Here is a 21,566-nt window from a genome sequence, read left to right as displayed (position 1 = left end):
GGGAAGGTCCTCCCTCGGTGCTGTGGAGAGGGAGTTCCAAGATTTGAACCCAGCAATAACGAAAGAACAGCAACGCATTTCCATTCGGACGGCGTGCCACTTGGAGGGGAACCTGCAAGCGGTGGTGTTTCCTTCACCTGCTGCCCACATCAATGGTGGTGGTAGAGGTCACGGCTTTGGGATGGGATTGGAGAGAATGAATGTTCGGGGAGGTGGAAGGAGTGCTAATCAAGTGGGCTGCTTTACCCCGAATGGTGCTGAGTGCCCTGTGCACCGTTCATGTTGCACTCATCCAGGCAAATGTTCTATCAGACTCCTGACATGTGCCTTGTAGAATGTGGAAAGACCTGGGGCCATGGACCTCTCACTGCAGATTGCCCAGCCTTGAAGCCCAAGTGTTAATGTGGCTGGTGCAGTTAACTTTTGGTTACTGGTGGTGACCACCCCCGGCCCCAGAGTATTGATGGTGGGGATTTGATAATGGCAATGCCATTGACGGTCAAGGATGGGTATTTAGACTTCTGTTGGAGGTGGTCATTGCCTGGCACCTTTGTGAGGTGAATGTTACTTGCCACTTATCAGCCCATATCTGGGTCTTGACGCACGCAGGCATGGGCTGGTCAATTTCCTGAGCTGTTGCAAAGTGATTTGAACTTCATGCAATCACCAGCGAACATCCCCACTTCTAATGATAGGAAGGTCCCTGATGAGGCAGTTTAGGATCGTCGGGTCTAGAACACTCTGCTGCGGTGATGTCCTAGGACGATTGGACTCCAACATCCACAACCAATCTTCCTTGGTGAGTTTTCTCCTCAAGGCGTATTGAGTTCCATTTAACCAGGGCTTCTTGATGCCACACTTGGACAAATGGTGCCCTAACGTCACCTCATCTCTGAAATTCTGAACTGCCAGATCTGTTCTGGTCCATACTTGGGCCAAAGTTGTGATGAAGTCTGGAGCCAAGTGGTCCTGGCAAAACCAAACTGGCCATCAGTGAGCAAGTGCTGCTTGAAAGCACTGCTGATGACGGGAGTAAACTGACTAACTGGCAATTAGTCCAAGTGGATTTGTCCTGCTTGATGTGAAGAGAACAAACCTGGGCAATTGTCGGTTGGACATCAGTGTTGTAACTGCACTGGGACAGTTTGGCTAGAGGTGCAGCTCGTTCTGGAGTGCAGATCTTCAATACGATAGCTGGAATGTAGTCTCATCTGTCGCCTTTGCTGTATCCAGTGCTCAACACCACGTGGAGTGCATCGAATTGGCTGAAGAACAGCTTGTGTGTTGATGGCATCTCAGGAGGAAGCAGGGGAGGATCATCTATGTGTTTCCAGTCGCGAATGCTTCAGCCTTTCTCTTTGCACTCGCGTGCTGGGTCCCGCCATCATCATCCCGCCATGTTCTTGGAGCCTCCTCCAACCCGTTGGCTGTTCATTTGTCCAACACCATTCGAGACTGCAGAACTTTAATCTGGGAGATTGCTGTGGTCTATCGACTGCTCAGTGTTTACGTGAGCTACAGATTCACCAAGCTGGCTCTTCGTCACTTTTGGTTATCCCAGCGTGACCTTCTGCACTACTTCTTAGGTTGGTCTGGCTTGACAGTGACGGTACAGCGAAGGATGTACCAGCCCATGGGGTTATAGATCGTGCTAGTGTGCATTTCTGCTGCTGTGGGTGACCCACAGTGACACATGGGTGCCCAGTCTGTCCTGGGTTACTGCATTTAGGATGATTATGGTGTCAGACAAGGCGATGAAGGGCGTCCTCGGATGTGGAAACACAAGGACACTCACGGACAGACGCTTCTGCCGCAGGCAGATTGGCGAGGACGAGGTTTCCTCAGCGGGGCTGTGAGGGGAGGAGTTTGGCACGTTATCTATAATATCAGAGTCTGCGAGTGCTACTGCATCAGGCAGGTCCTCGACTGGATTGGGGGAACAACCCTCCCAATTTACAAACCCTTCCCCTAATGCTCGAGGAGGAATTCGACAGGACTGGGAGCAACTCTGCCATGTCTGGATTTGGTGTCCAGGACAAAGCAGTGGTCCATCTGGCTTCACTCTTCTCTGTTTGAACGCCGTGGCAATGGTACAACCGAGGGACTTGCCGGGCTACTTCAGAATCAACGGCAAGCGTGGGTCAGGATCACGAACCAGGTAAGGACGGGCGATTCCCTTCCCTGAAGGATATTAGTGAACCATGCGAGTTTTCAGGATAACAACAATTTTGTGGTCATGAAGAGTTTTGTTTTAAATGCCCAGATGAACTGAACTTAAATCATAGTGAGGTTTGAACTCGATAGTCTGGACGGTTGGTAACGTTACCCCCTGCACCGTCACTGTAGCCACCGGGGATTGGATAAAGACTCTGGATAGAGGCCGTGTACACACAAATCACTAAAAGCGAGTGGATCGGAACATTGAACAGCCAGAGTAATTAGCAAAATAGGCTCTGATAAATATAACAAGGAAGTTCAGGCAAAATTGCTTTAACCAGAGAATGGGGCAAGTGTGGAACTTGCTGACACGTGGAGTGATTACAACAAAAAGCTATTCGGGAAAGCAGGCAAGGCAAGAAGTTGGAGGCATCAGGGTGCTCATGTATAAATCCCATTAATTGAAGACCTCAATCTGGGCTCTAAAATTCTGATGGAGTCTTTCCAGCAGTTAAGACTGATGTTGGAAGCTATACTTGGTCACACAGAACACCAGCCACTGAACCCCAATGAAGTAAAGGTCAAGGAAGTCTTGAGGTAACGAGTGTCACGAGGTATTGTAGGGCGGAATGGACTATTCAGTAACTGGAAAACTAAATTGCAATATTACTCAAATCTCAGTGTTGACTGGGTTGTGACTACATGACAAGGTGACAGTCCTTGGTTAATGCTCCATTTCTGCAGAACGTGGAAGAATTCTTCACTGGGAAAGACAGGGCAGAGCTTTGAGCACTGACCCCACTTCCTTAGGGAAATGGTGATTTAAATCTAAGGAGACTGAGGCGGCTAGTTTGGCACTCGGCATTACTTCTTCCCCCGCCCAGTTATGTGTCACGTTGGGCGTTCACATGTCGCTTGAGCTCCAGTTCGCCTTACCTGAGCTGGGAGTGCAGTTTGGCGGCCTTGGCATTGAAGTCCTCCCAAATTGGGTATGATCCCTACAGGAAGCAAAGGGCATAATTACAGATTGCTACCAGAAAATATTATCCTCTCAGTAGAAGCTTCAAAAGAAAAACATGGCATAACGAGGGAGGGAGGGAGGGAGGGAGGGAGAGAGAGAGAGAGAGAGAGGCAGGCAGAGAGAGAGAGAGAGAGAGAGAGACACACAGAGGCAGGCAGAGAGAGAGAGAGACACACACAGAGGCAGGCAGAGAGAGAGAGAGAGAGAGAGAGAGAGAGACAGGCAGAGAGAGAGAGAGAGAGAGAGAGGCGGGGGAGGGGAGGGGAGGGGAGGGGAGGGGAGGGGAGGGGAGGGGAGGGGAGGGATGGACACAAACAGACAAACAGAGGCAGAGCAGGCAAGAAGCAGAGATGGACACACACACACACACACACACACACACACACACACACACGCAGTCATGGGCCCCTGGGGTCCTGCAGGGAAACAGCCTGCTGCCTCAGACACAAGGTCCATGTGGAGCCAGAACACTCTCCATGAATGCCTGTGCTTTGGGGAAGCCTGCAGTGCAGGGAAACCCCTGTGCCTGCTGAAGCCCCTTCTCTCCGAGTACAGGGTTTGAGCAGTGACGTGACAGAGAGCAGCAGCAGCCACCGCCTGGCACGGCTCGGAGAGGGTAACCAGGACCCTGACCTCCACGGCCAAAGCCACCGGGGCCCACGTCGCAGCCTCTCTCTGAGGCTGCAGGAAGTGACAGATCTCAGCGAGGACACAGAAAATAATCTGGGCGAAAGCCCTTCAAATAGCAGTGTCGACAGGGGAAACCGTGTTAGTACAACCTGTTTGATCACTGAGTAAATAAGAACTGTCATTTTACAGAGATGATCAGCTGAAAATCTCATTGGAAACCAATTTTCTATGTTCCACTACTGCTGATGTTATTTGGAGGAACTTCACTGCTAGATAAAAGATGTCAACATAGAACATAGACCAGTACCACACAGGAACAGGCCCTTCAGCCCACCGCGTCTGTGCTGACCATGCCAATTGTAACTCATCCCATCTGCCATCACATTGTCTGTATCCCTCCATTCCCTTCATGTTCATGTGTCCAAATACCTCTCAAACATTGCTATTGTACCTCCTTCCACCACCTCCCCCGGCAGCACGGTTCAGGCACCCACCACTCTCTGTCTATAAAAAAACTGCCCTGTAAATCTCCTTTAAACTTGCCCTCTCTCACCTTAAAGCTGCCCTCTCGTACTTGAGGCCAAACCAAGCTCTGGAGTTGGATTTCCTGATAGGCGCTCAGACACAATAACATTGCACCACTCCAGATTGAGTAAATCTTCAGCAACACAGCGCTGATTTTACTGGGAGTTGCGTAAACAAATTTCTGGCCCATTGTCCTATGTTCCCTCTCCCCAGACGCTACCTGGCCAGCTGAGAGCTTGCAGCACCTTTTGCCTTGTGTAAACTCTTGCCCCTTCAGACACTCTTCAATAGTTCAACAAACCCAAATGGAGATCTGGAGCTGGTCAGGTTTTTGCATCAATGACAGATGATACAACCGTGTTAAATTATGCTTCTGGCTTATTCCATGAACGCTAACATACACCACTGATATCCAGGGGCTTTTCCCACCTTGCTCTGTTAGACATTTGGACTCTGAGATCACACTGTGAGACTTTCAGGATTCACAATCAAAAACTCCTGTAAACCTTTAAAGTGAATGTAAATTTTTCTGCTGCCTTCACAGTATTCACACGCTGTACACCATAAGATGCATCACTCCAGACTGCCATTTGATTTGAGATTTTGGGAGCAATTAAGAATGTGGCAATTTTAAATACTTACACATTTACAGCAGAAATCAAACATCCTTTTGAAAGGACATCATGAATCTAAAAGTGAAACAGCATGGAAACAGGCCCTTTGGCCCATCGAGTCCCTGCCGACCATCAAACACACATTTTACACTAACCCCATTTTATTCTCCCCACATTCCCACCAACACCCCCCACCCCACCGCTTCCCCCCCGCGGATTCTACCACTCACTGACACACGAGGGGCAATTTACAAGCAGCCAATTAACCCACCAACCCCCGCGCCTTCGGGATGCGAGAGGAAACCGGAGCACCCCAGGGAAATCCCAAGCCGTCACAGGGAGAGTGTGGAAACTCCATAAAGGTGGCACGTGGGGTCGCTGGAGCTGTGAGACAGCTGCACCACTGTGCCGCCCTGAGTGATACTTCATCGCAACTCTCGAATGCATAGTCCCCTCATCTCTTCGCTTGTCCTAGCTGAAGCCTCGGTCTTCACGCTCCCTTCAATTCCACTGAAAGTTTTTTTAAAAAAACCTGTGCTGTTCAACGCGAGAGTTAGAAATACAGAACCTCGCTTTAAAAAGGTCTGCCATTTTGCAGCATGCTAAACCATGACACACCATTCACTCAGCCTCAGCTTGAACACTGTGTTCAACCCTGGGAACTAAAACTTCTGAAGGATGTTGAGTCTGGAGAAGGGAGCAGAGGAGAATAGGACCAGGACAAGACGAGGGACTGGGATTAAAAATCAAAATAACTGCAGATGCTGGAAATCTGAGATAAAAAACACAAAATGCTAGAAACACACAGCAGTCAGGCAGCAACTCTGGAGAGAGAAACAGAGTTTTCACTAACTCTTCGCTAGTTCTGAAGAAGGATCTTCATCGTGAAACCTGAAATCTGTTTCTCTTTCCGCACATGCTGTTTGACCTGCTGAGTGTTTCCAGCATCTTTCTGGTTTTGTTGTCGAGTCTGGGACCACTCTCCTTCGAGCAGAGATGGTGAAAGAGAGACATGCAAGTGCATAAGATCAGGAATGGGCTTTCTTAATGTGAACGGGCAGTGATGGTCTCCGGGGAACTGAGATTTAAGTGGCAAGTGGATGAAAACAGGGATCTTTTTCAAGCAACTTGCCAACTAGAATGCACTTCTTGAAAGGCAACGTAAAACACCCAACAGGGAATACATTACACAATAAACCTTTTCAGGATTATTGGGAAAGGTTAGGGGAGTGGGACTAATTGAATTTCCCTTTCAAAGAGCTACAAAGGTGCAATGGATCAAATGGCCTCCCCTGTACTGTGCATTTCAACGATTTGTATGTGATTAGATCTGTCATGAGATCTGGGCACATTTGAGAATTGTGGGGTGGACTTCCCAGTCAGTCATTACCAGAAAAACAACACTGATAAAACTTTGCAACGTACACAACAAGGGCCAAACTCCAGATGCTGTTGTTAAAAGTAAAACTTTCTTGAAAGGCCTAACGCAAGCATTCGGTTCCCAGACCGGGACAACGCTCAACAAGTCAGACAATGCGAGTACAAAGAGAAATACAGATCATCTGGGAAAGTGGGCAAGGGAGTGGCAGATGGAATTTAACTCGGACAAGTATGAAGTGATGCAATTTGGGAAGTCAAACCAGGGCGCACAGTAAATGGCAGGGCCCTGGAGAGTGTTGTAGAACAGACAGACCTAGGGTTAACAACTACGTAGTTCCTTGAAAATGGCAGCACGGGTGCACAGGGCGGTGAAGACGGCGTATGGCACGCTTGCCTTCATCGGCCGAGGCACTGAGTACCAGAGTTGGGACGTCCTGTCAAATTGTTGGCTGGACCACACTTTAGGGCAAGTACTGTGTGTTGCTGTGGTCACCATGCCACGGGAAACTGGACAGCCTGCAGAAAAGATTCACAAGGATATTGCCTGGATTGGAGGCCTTGAGTTTTCAGGAGTGACTGGATGGGCTGGGACTGTTCTCCCTGGAGCACAGGAGGCTGAGAGGTGACATTGTGCAGGGTTATGAAATAATGAGAGGCATAGACAGGGTAGATACCCAGTGTCTGTTTCCTATGCTAGGGGTGTCTAGAACCAGAAGCGGAAGGGAGGAGGTTTAAAGGGGATCTTAGGGGTACATTTTTCCCCACACAAAGAGTAGTTGGTATCTGGAATGAGCTGCCAGAGGAAGGGGTGGAGGCAGGAACAGTCACAACATTTGAGGGGCATCTGGACAGGAATGAGCAGGGCACAGAGGGAGGTGGAGGCAGACAGAGAGAAACAGACAAAGTGGTCTCAGGGGCCAGTTTCTGTGCTGTACGATTCTATGATTCCGGGCACACCAAACGAAAACCAGTCACAGACCACCCAGCCCCGTCCATGCCCAACCAGCCTGCAGTCCCACACACCACCAGCGCCAAACACCATTCCTCACCCCGAACCAGCACGTTGCGAAAAAAAAAGCAACGAAACTTTGTACAAACAAGATCTTCAAAACAGAATCTGCAGCACGACATGCAGCAGAACGATCTATAGGGTGCGACACATTGTTCAGTCTGAATCAATGCCCCTTAAAAAGGGCAATACTCCACTGGCACGCTGTTACCAGATTCACATTAATGACATGAACACATCAACGTACTCTGGGGTTGCTTATCCTCCCCAGTTACACTCTGCTGGCTACACTGGGCAGGATACCTCAGTCACAGGCCTGACACCAGATCCTCAAAACAAAATTACGAACTCCGCCATGGGAACAGATTACCAAGCAGACAGGGGAAAAAGATTCAAGGACGTGCTCAGAGCCTCCTTGGAGGAATGCAACATCCCCACCGATCCCTGAACCATGGCCGTTCAAAGTGGAGAAGGTATTGAGAACCAAGAGGGCACGCGTTGTGAGAACACAGAACCCTGTGTGTGCGGCAGATAGAGCGGACTACATCACGGGCTCCCTATCCTGCTGTCCCCATCTGTGGAAGAGTCGGCAGCTCCCAACATTGGGCTCATCTGGGCGTGAACATCACCAACAGCCTGTCCTGGTCAAATCACATAGATGCCACAGTCAAGAAAGCTCACTAGCACCTCTACTTCCTCAGGAGGCTAAAGAAATTTGGTTTGTCCCCTTTGACTCTCACCAACTTTTACTGATGCACCACAGAAAGCATCTTATCTGGACGTATCATGGCTTGGTATGGCAACTGCTCTGTCCAGGACCGCAAGAAGCTGCAGAGAGTTGTGGACACAGCCCAGCGCATCATGGACACCAGCCTCCCCTCCTTGGACTCTGTCTTTACCTCTCGTTGTCTTGGTGAAGCAGCCAGCATAATCAAAGACCCCACCCACCCGGGACATTCTCTCTTCTCTCCTCTTCCATCGGGTAGAAGATACAGGTGCCTGAGGGCGTGTACCACCAGGCTTAAGGACAGCTTCTACCCCACTGTGATAAGACTATTGAACGGTTCCCTTATACAATGAGATGGACTCTGACCTCACGATCTACTTTGTTGTGACCTTGCACCTTATTGCACTGTACTTTCTCTGTAGCTGTGACACTCTACTCTGGACTGTTACTGTTTTTACCTGTATTACATCAATGCACTCTGTACTAACTCAATGTAACTGCACTGTGTAATGAATTGACCTGTACGATCGGTTTGTAAAACAAGTTTTTCACTGTACCTCGGTACAAGTGACAATAATAAACCAATACCAATAACATCAGCTGCCTCAGAACCCAGCGAACCGGAGTGCAAATCAAGTCAAGTTGAGTTCATGGTCACGTTCACAAGTACTGTGAGGTACAGGTACACCATAGCCCCCTTGGTGCACCACTCACTCAGTTACAGTGCTTCGAGAGGCTGGTCATGGCACGCATCAACTCCAGCCTCCCAGACAACCTCGACCCACTGAAATTTGCCTACCGTCAAAACAGGTCTACGGCGGAAGCCATCTCCCTGGCCCTACACTCATCCCTGGAGCACCTGGACAGTAAAGGTCCCTTCGTTAGACAATTGTTGATTGACTACAGCTCTGCCTTCAATGCTATAACTCCAGGCAAACTCATCACCAAACAATGAGACCTGGGACTCAACACCTCCCTTTGCAACTGGATTCTTGACTTTCTGACCAACAGATCGCAATCAGTGAGGATAGGCAGCAACACCTCCAGCACGATTATTCTCAACACTGGTGCCCCACAAGGCTGCGTCCTCAGCTCTCTGCTCTACTCCCTATACACTCATGACTGCATGGCCAGATTCTGCTTTAACCCCACCTACAGGTTTGCTGATGATACCACTGTAGTAGGCCGTATCTCAAATAACGATGAGTTGGAGTACGGGAATGAGATAGAGAGCTTAGTGGAATGGTGTCATGACAACAACCTTTCCTTCGATGTCAGCAAAACAAAAGAGCTGGTCATTGACTTCAGGATAGGGGCGGTGTACACGCATCCGTCTACGTCAATGGTGCTGAGGGTTGAGAGCTTCAAGTTCCTTGGAGCGAACATCACCAATAGCCTGTCCTGGTCCAACCACGTAGATGCCACAGCCAAGAAAGCTCACCAGCGCCTCTACTTCCTCAGAAGGCTAAAGAAATTTGGCATGTCCCCTTTGACATTCACCAACTTTTATCGATGCACCACAGAAAGCATCCTATCTGGATGCATCACCACTTCGTATGGCAACTGCTCTGCCTCGGATCACGAGAAACTGCAGAGAGTTGTGGACACAGTTCAGCACATCACGGAAACCAGCCACCCCTTCATGGACTCTGTCTATAATTCTCACTGCCTCAGTAAAGCAGCCAGCTAATCAAAGACCCTACCCACCAGGGTCATTCTCTCTTCTCCACTCTCCCATCAGGCAGAAGATACAAAAGTCTGAAAGCACGTACCACTAGGCTCAAGGACAGCTTCTATCCCGCTGTTACAAGAGTATTGAATGGTTCCCTAGTACGATGAGATGGACTCTTGACCTCACAATCTACCTCGTCATGGCCCTTGCACCTTATCGTCTACCTGCACTGCACTTTCTCTGTAACTGTGACACTTTACTCTGCATTCTGTATTGTCTTACCTTGTACTACCTTAATAAGTGCGTTGCGTAATGAATTGATCTGTCTGAACGGTATGCAAGACAAATTTTTCACTGTATTTTTCACATCTGACAATAATAAACCAACTCCAATTCTTGACTGGAGCAGCAGTTCAGTAAGTTCAGCTGGAGCACAGGCTTGGCCCAAGAGATTCCTGAGTGAAATAAACTGTGGAATGTCACAACGAACAAGATTTGGTGAGACTGCACCAAACTGTATTGTGTGCAGTTCTGGTCACCACACTATAGAAAGGATGCCATTAAGGTAGAGAGGGTACAGAAAAGATTCACAAATATGTTGTTGGGACTGGAGGGCTTGAGTTATAAGGAGAAAATGGATAGGCCGGGACTTTTCTCCCTGGAGTGTAGGAGGCTGAGGGGTGACCTTATAAAGATTTATAAAATCATGAGGGGTGTAGATACGGTGGATGGGCACAGTCTTTTCCCAGGACAGGGGAATCTAAAACTAGACGATATAGGTTTAAGGGGAGAGGGGAAAGATTTACAGGAGACCTGAGAGACAAGTTTTCCCACACGGAGGGTGGTGGGTATATGGAACGAGCTGCCAGAGGAAGTGGTAGAGGCAGGTACAATTACAGTGTTTAGAAGAAGTCTGGACAGGTACATGGATGGGAAAGGTTATTTTGCCAAACGCGGGCAAATGGGACTAGCTCTGGAAGGCGCCTTGGTCGGCATGGACAAGTTGGGCCAAAGGGCCTGTTTCCACGAGGTTCAGCATTATGACTCACTAGGGGCGGCACAGTGACGCAGCTAGAAGAGCCGCTGCCTTACAGCGGCAGAGACCCGGGTTCGGTCCTGACCTCTTGCACTCTCCATGCAGATTCTCCCAGGTGGAAACATGGGTTTCCCCCCCCCGAGTGCTCCAGTTTCCTCCCGCAGCCCAAAGGTGTGCGGGTTGGTAGGTTGACTGGCTGCTGTGAATCACCCTAGTGTGTAGGTGAGGGGCAGAATCTGTGGGGGGGGGGGGGGTTTAACAAATAGGATTAATGCAGGATTAGCGTAAATGGGTGGTTGATGGTTGGCATGGACTCGATGGGCTAAAGGGCCTGTTTCTGTGCTGTACGACTCAAGAGATGGAGGACGTGAGTTAGACGAGGGATGTCCTACATCAGTGGGTCTAAGAGAGGAGGACGAAGAAAGACAAGGCAGTTGAGGAACCTCCAGTGGATGAGTGAATGAAGTAGGAGTGGAAGGGAAGGTACAGAGAGCCTCAGAGGGGCAGTGCTGAGAGCTGTGCCAGGCTGCAGCTGGGACTCTATAACGAAGCCTTTCATCACACACTACAAACAGCACGTTTCCTGATAGATGGACATACACAGCACAGTTTCATGGATTCAATAGACTGAAGGCTTGGCAAATACATCCTCAGTCACTGACAGCCATTGGGCCGGATTCAGTGAAAGGAATTGTTCATCATGGAAAATGTCCAGGCAGTATACGGACTCGGGGGGGCGGGAAGGAGAGGAGGGAAGAGGAGGAGAGGGAGAGGGAGGGGGAGTGGGAGGAGGAGGGGGGGAAGAAATTCATTGTGGAAAATATCCCTACGTATATGGCCCCACACACACAGAGAAAGGATGTGCCTTTAACGGTCCCTGGGATATCTCAGAATCAACAAGTTACTTCTGAGGTGCCAACACAATCGACGTGCAGAGCATTGGGACATGTTGTCAGATCGGAAAGGTGCAGAGGGACATGGGCCGAACACAGGCAACTGGGATTAGTGATGATAGACATCACGGTCGGCATGGACGAGGTGGGCCGAAGGGCCCGTTTTTGTGCTGTATGATTCTATGACTTTGGCAGTCGTGCTGTGTGCAGCAAGATCCCACAAACAGAATAAGAATCTCCCTGGGGCACTGGAAGAAATCTGCCGCTGTGGGGAGAGAACCAAATCGACTCTTTTCTGGGTCACAAAGAACTGGACGGATGGAGCAATCACCCGCCGCCCACCCTGCACTGCCTTCGGGTGCTTTATGCCCAACCCCACCTCCCTGCACACCAGCACGGCATCAGGGAGCCAGGAGCAGGAGAGGTTCAGACCAGGGTTCAGTCAAAAATTTGGAGCAACATCTCTTCATCCAAGTCACAAGATGGCACACATTCAAAACCGGCCCTGGTGATGGGAGCTCGCGGGAGGAGAGTAGCAACTGTCGTCTGACAGCAGGGCCATCATCCAGGTATAAAATTTAAGGTGCGTCAGAGTCAAAGAGAATTACAGCACGGACCTAGGCCCTGCGGCCCACTGAGTCCCTGCTGACCACCAACCACCCATCTACACCAATCCCATTATATTCTCCCCACATTCCCACCAACTCCCCCCAGATTCTACCACTCACAATGCACTAGGGGGCCATTGACAGCAGCCTACTGACCTATCAACCCCCACGTACTCGAGCGATGGGAACCCCACAGGGAGCACAAGAGAACTCCACACAGACAACACCCGAGGTCGGGATTGAACCTGGGTCATTGGAGATGCGAGGTAGTCATGCCAATAGCTGCACTGCTGTGTTGCTCCTCCAAACAAAATCCCTGGCCACAAAGCGATGACAATGTTAATACAATTACAATGAGTGACAACATCCTTGTCAAAAGCACATTCCATGACAGACAAATCACTTGATTAACACCCCTTGCTCTGGACCTGGCACCCACACACGCAACGTGGCTGCAGTCCATGAATATACGAGGAGGCGGAGCAAGAAATAGGCCACTCAGCCCCTCAAGCCCTGTCTGCCATTTAATAAGATCATGGCTGATCTGATCCAAACCTTAACTCCACATTCCCATCTACCTTTCATGCCTCACTAGCCTCCTTTATTAAGTACACACCTACCTCTGCCTTAAAAACCTTCTCAGACTTTCAAACATCTACATCTCCCACACCTACATCTCTTTGCCCCCCACATTCAAAGACCCTGCTGCCATTGTTCTTTGGGGGAGAAAAAAAGAGTCCCAAATCAACCCAACCTCTGACAGAGAAAAGAAATTCCCGATATCTGTGCCCTAAATGGGTGTTGCCTCATGTTTGAACACTACACCATGGCTGCAGTACGCACAGGAACCTTCAACAGCACCTCCCTTTCACTCAGGAACAGAGCAACAACACTGTTAAGAAAACACACATCACACCAACATACAAACGGGAGTACTTAATGATTCCCTTGGGAGCTGTGCACAAGAAGTCACCCCCTCTCTGGCACCATCGACAGATGTGCAGTGGAGAGCATTCTGACTGGTTGCATCGACGCCTGGTATGGAGGCTTCAATGCACAGGATTGCAAGAGGCTGCAGAGGGTTGTAGACTCAGCCAGCTCCATCATGGGCACAACCTTCCCCACCATCGAGGGCACCTTCAAGAGGCGGTGCCTCAAGAAGGCGGCATCCATCACTGAGGACCCTCACCACCCAGGACATGCCCTCTTCTCGTTACTACCACCAGGGAGGAGGTACAGGAGTCTGAAGGCCCACACTCAACAATTCAGGAACAGCTTCTTCCCCTCCGCCATCAGATTTCTGAATGGTCCACGAACCCTACCTCATTATTCCTTTTTTGTTTGCACTATGTATTTTGCAATTTATAGTAGTTTTATGTCTTGCTCTGTACTGCTGCTGCAAAACAACAAATTTCACGTCATATAAGTCACTGATAATAAACCTGATTCTGAACAAACTGCTGGAAGAACTCAGTGGGTCGAGCAGCATCTGTGGAGGCAGAGGCACGGTCGACGTTTCGAGTCGAGACCCTGCATCAGGGCTGAGAGTGTAGAGGGAAGATGGTGGCCAGTGTATAGAGAGGGAGGGGTGAGGCAGAGGCTGGTAGGTGAGAGGTGGGACCGGGTTCCGGCACCTGCAGTCTCTTATGTCTCCAACACACATTACCACTCCTTCCCTGACCCTGGATCAACGGGTGGGAAGCAGCAGAGGGGTCCACGTATTCTGAGGGGAACAGAAGGAACGCATGCTGTATGAACTGCCCAAACAGCTCTCCAAGCAGGGTTACCCACAGGCTTCCTGGTGAGGAAAGCACCAATGTTTACGAGAGGTGATGGTGATGGTGGTGGAGGGGGCGGGGAAATGCCTCGTTACCTTCAACCACCGGCAGACCAGACACAAGAGATTCTGCAGATGCTGGAATCTGGAGCAACACACACAAAGTGCTGGAGGAACTCAGCAGGCCAGGCAGCATCCGTGGAGGGAAATGAATGGTCAACGTTTCGGGCCAAGACCCTTCATCAGAGCTCAGTAAACCATTACCGCACCGGGACAGCTGTTACTAATCACCAAGTGGAGTAAATCCCCAAATGATCCACCACACGATCATTCAGAAATCTCAGTGTTTTGGCAGTTGGCTCACCAGGAAATGTTTGCCATGCTCCCTTCCCACCCACCAGAGCCCCGTTTCCCCGGACTCCCTGTCCACTCACCGGGTTGCCTGCTTCCTACCTTGGTTTTACACTCACTGGGGCTCCGGTTCTCTTACTCCCTTTAAACTTACCTGACTCACTGGAAAATTTATTATGACGCTGCGTGGCATCTAAAGGGTGAATTAAACATCTGTTGATGCATCAATTGACTAACATCCAATAGGCCAGCACCAAAGTCCCGAAGGTGCCGGGTTTTCGGAGTTTTACCATGCTGGGGCAGTCCTGTAGCATCTTCTCTGCGTGAAATGCCTCCCACCCTCCTCCATCGCCCCCTTGCACTCCAGTCCACCCCGGCCATAGAGGCATACAGCACAGAAACAGGCCCTTCGGCCCAACTCAGCCGTGCCGACCAAGTTGCCCAGCCGAGCTCACCCCATTTGCCCTCGCACCCCCTCCCCGCCACGTTGTCCTTCCATTCCTTGCGCCCCCCGAATACAGTCACTCAATGCTGTAGCGGCTTCACATTCGCCACCACCCACCCTCTCAGCAAGTTTTTCCCCCAGAGGTCCTCCGTGGATTTACCAGCAACTCCCTTGGGATTTCCCACCGGTGGAAACACCTTATCAAACCTTTTTGTTCCTTTAAAGGTGATCAAGTAAAGACTTGGCCCTTTTCACCCCAGGGGATAGAGAAAGTCCCACAAGATTCTCAGTTGGTGCGTATTCTCAGTGGGTCCAGTCTCCCTGTTCTGGTATCAACCTCGCAAATGGTTTCTCATTTGTCTTTTCCAGCGCCTTTGTGTGACACACTGAGAATAAGGACACCGATTGGTAAGTTTTCATGAAGTTTCCAATGTTAGCCTGATAAATAAAGGTCTCATTAACATGGCAAGGAGCAGGAATTGAATGGGGAGTACGGAGGCAGGGAAGAAAGTCTCAAGAAAGATAATGTAGAATTGCTTTCATTACATACCCACTATGTCGCCCATTTGGGAAGAAAGGTGGGGGAAGGGGTAGCTATGTTAGGATTTCTCCTTTAAAGCTGAGGCCCTACAGAATAGCGACTGGATCTATGGTACAGCCCGAGTTATCCACCCCCGACACAAGAAAAAATAGAGGAAGCATTTAATTAGGCATCAAAGGCTTCAATCAGTCTGCAAGACTGTGCGCCTTGTAAAATAGTGATGGGTTCCCCTGTCTGTCTGATGAAGTGAACTGGGCAGGAAATGGTGCCTCTGTAAATCCAAAGACAGGGTATGATTGGTTTTCCACCCGGTTGTGCAGCTGAGGAGAGGGAGTGCGTTAAACACAAGGAACAGTCCTCCTCCTTGTTCAGCAATTGTAATCTCCTCTAATAATAAGTATGGGAATAGGTTTGCTCTCATGTACTCTTACACTGATATGGCAACAACCTCAATCCACCTTCTGTCAACACCTCCAATACAAAGACCTTCCTGGTCACTTTCTCCCCACTACATTGCTGGTCTGTTACCAAGAAACTGCCGCCGCACTTGAACTAAGCTGCCACTCAAAGGGAGTTCAGCGGTGAAATAACTACCGCAGGAACTGGGAACAATGACTTTCACAGACCGCACCAAGAGGACCCAGCCAGGAATGGACAGGGTCAGTATAGGGGGACCTGTCCGAGAACGGACAGTCGGTAAGGGGATAATTGGTTCAGATCGGACAGAGTCTGTAGCCAGGGATACCCAACTTTTAATATTTTGGGCCTGGGAATGAACAGTATTAAACTGAAAATCAGTGGCAAGGATTGCAAGAACGTCAGCATGGTTAGACTTTGCAACTTTGTCTCTTGCCCAACAAAAGGACCAATTAATCAAGGTCAACGGGCCCCCTTTCTGATTGCTGACTGGCTGGGGATCCTCTCAGACCACATCTTTATGGTGTCTCTGTGCGATGCAATCAGTTGCCTTGTTTTCCTTATTCCAGCAATGACTCACAGTGAAAAGCAGCTCACCATCGAGGCCAGAGCTTGCGACATGCACTGTGCAAATGGAAGTCCTTTGTTTTAAATTTTTTAAAATTTTATTACAGCGTGGGTAACAGGCCTTCCGGCCCAACGAGTCCGCGCCCGCCCATTTTAAACCCCCACACTAACCTACCCGTACGTCTTTAGAATGTTGGGAGGAAACCAGAGCACCCGGAGGAAACCCACGCAGACACGGGAGGACGTACAAACTCCTTACAGACAGCGACGGGAATCGAACCCTGATCACTGGCGTGTAATAGCATTGCGCTAACCACTACGCTACCGTGCCACCCCTTCTGTACGTATCTCTGTACTAATTCCCAATCGCTGGCCAGGAATTAAGCCGACTCTACCGGCCCAACTTCACCCCACTCCATAGCCCCTGCCCCACCCGCACAAACTGCCTGCATTCCAGATCTGAAAACCCACTGTTTTCTCTTTGCCAGGAGTAAATCTCCACAGACATCAGCGCTGTCTGGTATTAAGCCATCGAGCTCCATGAGCCAACTCAGCCGTGACACGATCATACAGTACAGAATCAGGCCCTTCGGCCCACTGTGTCTGTGCCAACCACAAGCACCCATTGACACCAGCCCCACTTATTGTCCTCACGTTGTCATCATCTTCCCCCAAGATTCTGCCACTCACCTACACACCACGGGGGTAATTTACAGCAGCCAATTAACCTGCAGGGAGAGGTTCGCAGGAATTTAGGAGACTGAGAGGTTACCTAATAGTGGTGCATAAAATCATGAGGGGCACAGACAAGGTGGATGGTAAGTCTTTCTCCCCCTGGGGAATGGGAACCAAAGAGGGCATAGGTTTCTGGTGAGAGGGGAAAGAGTTAAGAGGGACCTGAGGGGCAACTTCTCCACGCAGAGGATGGAATGAGATGCCAGAGGAAGTGGTTGAGGCAAGTACAATTATTTAGAAGGTATCTGGATTCTGTCTCCCCCCCCCCCCCACCACCCCATCGGGCAGAAGATACAAAAGCCTGGAAGCACGTACCACCAGGCTCAAGGACAGCTTCTACCCCACTGTGATAAGACTATTGAACGGTTCCCTTATACAATGAGATGGATTATGACCTCGTGATAGACCTTGTTGTGACATTGCAGTGTGACCTTGCAATGCACTTTCTCTGTATCTGTGACACTTTACTCTGTACTGTTTTGTTTTTACCTGTACTACCTCAATGCACTCTGTACTAACTCAATGTAACTGCACTGTGTAATGAATTGACCTGTATGATCGGTATGCAAGACAAGTTTTTCACTGTACCTCGGTACAAGTGACAATAATAAACCAATACCAATACCTTTGGTGGAAAATGTACCGACCAAGAACACACTGAACTTATCTTTGCATTCAACTGCCACTGGAGCTTTGCCACAGTTAGAGTGACAACAAGTTCACATTGGGAAGGGCAGAATCATCAAAATATAAACTGCAGGTTTTTTATAGTTACAATCATGGTAACTACACTGCAATACCACATAATCCTAGTGACAGTCCTTTTACATGATGGAATCCTGGCAGAAATATTTGGATTCCCACAATTCGAGATATAGCACACTTGTTTCTCGTGTGGACATTTTTTCAGAATGTGGCACGACCAGCACTTACTGCCCGTCCCCCAGTGCCGAGCCACCTTCTTGAACCGCTGCAGTCCTTCTGGTGAAGCTTCTCCCACAGAGCTGTTGGGGACAGAGTTCCAGGACCTCGATTAAGCGACGGTGTTGAAACGGCAATATATTTCCAAGTCAGAATGGTGCGCGACTTCACACGATCATAGAAAATTTAAGCAGAGAAGGCCATTCGGCCTGTTGTGTCTGTGATAGTCAAAAGAAAGCCCTGCAGCCCAATGCCACCTCCCAGCAGAGGCCTGCAGATCACAGCTCTTCAAGAACTGTTTTAAATGTGGGGAGGGTTTCAGGCAGTTGGTTCTCGGCCCACACCACCCTCTGGGTGAAAATATTCTCCTCCTCTCCCCTCTAATCCTTTCCCCCATCTATTCTTCTAAGGAAAATGAGCCTACCTCATAATTTCATATACCTCATTCAGGTCTGCCCTCAGCCTTCTCTGTTCCAAAGAAAGCAGCTTCAGTCCATCCAATCTTTCGTCAGAGCTACAACTTTTCAGTCCTTGCAATGTCCGCACTAATTCCCTCGCAACCCTCTGCTGTGCAATCCCACCTTTCCTGTAATGTTGTGACCAACATACAGTGCCAGTCACCCAGGTTCAATCCTGACCTTGAGTGGTGTCTGTGTTGAGTTTTACACGTTCTCCCTGTGACTGCAATGGGTTCCCCCAGGTGCTCAGTTTCCCCCCACATCCCATGTTGGATATAGAAGTCATACATAACAGAAACAGGACCTTTGGCCTGAATCGTCCATGCCAATCAAGATGCCATCTATGCTAGTGCCGTATTGGTATTGGTTTATTATTGTCACTTGTACCAAGGTACAGTGAAAAACTTGTCTTGCATACCGTTCGTACAGGTCAATTCATTACACAGTGCATTGAGGTAGTACAAGGTAAAAACAATAACAGAATACAGAGTAAAGTGTCACAGCTACAGGGAAGTGCAGTGCAGGCAGACAATAAGGTGCAAGGTCAAACAAGTCCACCTCATCTTATAAGGGAACCGTTCAATAGTCTTATCACCGCGGGACAGAAGCTGTCCTTGAGCCTGGTGGTACGTGCCGCATTTGGTCCATATCCCTTTATTCCTATCCTATCCAATGTACCTATTTCTTCAGAGGTTGATTGGCCACCGTGAATTGCCCCTGGTGGGTAGGTGAGTGGAAGAATCTTGGGTGAGTTGATGGGAATATGGGAAAAGTAATCAAAAAATGGGACTAGTGTAGGATTAGTGGATGTGGGTGGTTGATGGATGGCACAGAGGGTAAACCTGCTTCTGTGTCATATCTCTCTATGCCTCTGAGACAGAACTGTAGGCAGTGCTCAAGCTGTGGTCTAACTAGTGTTGTACACTGTTCTAGCATAACCTCCCTGCTTTTACATGATATGCCTCAGCAAATGAAAGAATCCCATTATGTCTCTATAACCACTTTATTGACATGTCCCACTATCTTTAATATTCTGTGTACATAAACTCTGAACTCATTCAAGTTCTTATCAAAGGCCATTGACTTGAAATGTTAGTTGTTTCTCCACAGCTGCTGCCTAACATGTTGGACTATTTCAAACAATTTTTTTGTTACTAATACACTCCAATGTCCCCCTATTCCTCCACACCATCCAGTATCCACTCAGTTACTGTACATTCTCTTGCCTTGTTTCACCTTGCACTTCTCTGAAGTTCTGGTCACCACACTAAAGGAAGGATATGATTGGATTGGAGAAGGTGCAGAGGAGGTTCACCAGGATGTTGCCTGGATTGGAGCATTTCAGTTTCAGGCATGGACTGCTTCATTTGGCGAGGAGTTGTTAATGATATTAAACACGTCAGTGATAATCTCTACTCCTGATCTCATGGTGGAAGGAAGGTCATTGATGAAGGGGCTGAAGATGGTTGGGCACAGGACACTGCCCTGAGGAACTCCTGCAGGAAGCTCCTGGGGCTAGGACGACTGACAACCATCGTCCTTTGTGTGAGGTACGACTCCAGCCATTGAACTGCTTTTTCCCTTTGACGTCCATGAATTTCAGGCACTCGCTCACACCTCACCTCTTTGGTCCATGCTTGAGCCAAGGCAGTGATGAGATCTGGAGCTGACTGCCCCTGATATACCCTAAACCTGGGCACCACTGAGCAGGGTCCTGATGAGTAGGAGCTGGTTGATAAAACTGTCGATAAAACATTCCATCTGATGACTGGGAGTAAACAGATTGTGCTGCGGTTAGCTGGATTGGATTTGACCAGCCTTTTGTGGACAGGACGTACCTGAGCAATTTTCCACATTGTTGGATCGACGCCAGTGTTGTAACTGTACTCCTGGTGATAACCCTTTGGCAGCACATAATCCTAGTGATAATGCTACTACTCAGGAGTCGATAATTGCACATTTTGTTTTTATCCCGATTCACACAGGAAGCTAAGGAATAGCAGGAGTAGGCGACTTGGCCCCTCGCATCTGCTCTGCCACCCAACAAGATCATGACTGACCTTTTACCTCAGCACCGACCCCATGTACTTCGATTTCCCCATAACCATACAAGGATTCAGATAACGTTGCATTCTATTGGTTAGGTGGTGTGGGTACACATTAGGGGCAAGGTGATAGCCACTTGACCTGCACCACACCTGAAAAGCAGGGGCACTTAGAGGAGACAGCAGAGACAGGAGGAACTTACAAGCTGGAGAAACAGGATGTCCGAAAGACAATGGCCAGGGCGGTGAAGCACAAATCCAACCTGCCCTGATGAAAGATGCACAGCACAGGGAGGTGGACCAGGTACGCCAGAGAAACTTAGGATATGGTTGCCGATTCATTCCCCAGGGAAGTAGCTGGCTGTTTCGGTCCTCACTGGGATTTCCAAAAGAATTCCATACACGGCCTGCATTTCCCTCTCTCAGAAGTGGATCCTTTGCATTTTTTCCAGAGGAAAAATTGACGCAGAGGAAGGTACAAGAAGGGGATTAAAACGCCATGATTTTTATAGACTGACCTCAGGACAAACTTGCATGAAACACCAGAGTTCCCCTTGGCATCAAACACTGTTATTGAGTCCCGTGGCGGCAGGCTGCCCATGGGGAGAGGTGAACCAGACTGGGTCTATAATCTCTTGTGTTTGGAGGAGTGAGAGGTGATCGCAAGTACAAAACCCTTAGAGCGCTTGACAGGGGTAGGATGCAGCCGTGGTTGGTGGCGGCGCGACGCTCACCGGTTGCGGGGATCGGAGGAGCGCGAGTAGCCGCCACGAACGTCCCCAACGCCAGGCCTGGGGCGTCCACAACCGGGGCTCACAGTCACAAAATAAGGCGGTGCCCATCCATACAGGGCAGAGATGAGAGGGTGGTAGATGCTTGGACTTCTCTACCCAAGCAGGCTGTGGAGGCTCAGTGGCTGAGCAATATTAAAGACACAGAGGTTATATATTAAGGGAATCGAAGGATATGGGGTTAGAACAGGAAAGTAGCTCTAGGGGAAAAGAAGCACCCAGGATTTTACTGAATACGGGAGTAGA

General features: G+C 49.3%; 1 protein-coding gene across 9 annotated transcripts in view; it reads right to left on the bottom strand.

Annotated features, from left to right (window-relative positions):
* Positions 1-21,566, bottom strand: part of mtss1lb (MTSS I-BAR domain containing 2b) — a 158,164-nt gene that overhangs the window by 107,370 nt on the left and 29,228 nt on the right. For all 9 annotated transcript variants that reach the window (XM_052028739.1, XM_052028743.1, XM_052028745.1 and 6 more), the window contains exon 2: positions 3,094-3,155. In XM_052028739.1, coding sequence (XP_051884699.1) covers positions 3,094-3,155 — 62 coding nt within the window. The remainder of the gene's footprint in view (positions 1-3,093; positions 3,156-21,566) is intronic.

This window comes from Pristis pectinata, chromosome 13, assembly GCF_009764475.1.
Source record: "Pristis pectinata isolate sPriPec2 chromosome 13, sPriPec2.1.pri, whole genome shotgun sequence".
Classification (NCBI taxonomy): Eukaryota; Metazoa; Chordata; class Chondrichthyes; order Rhinopristiformes; family Pristidae; genus Pristis; species Pristis pectinata.
The sequence above is the reverse complement of the archived record's forward strand: the minus strand, read 5'-3'. Positions and strand labels throughout refer to the sequence as shown.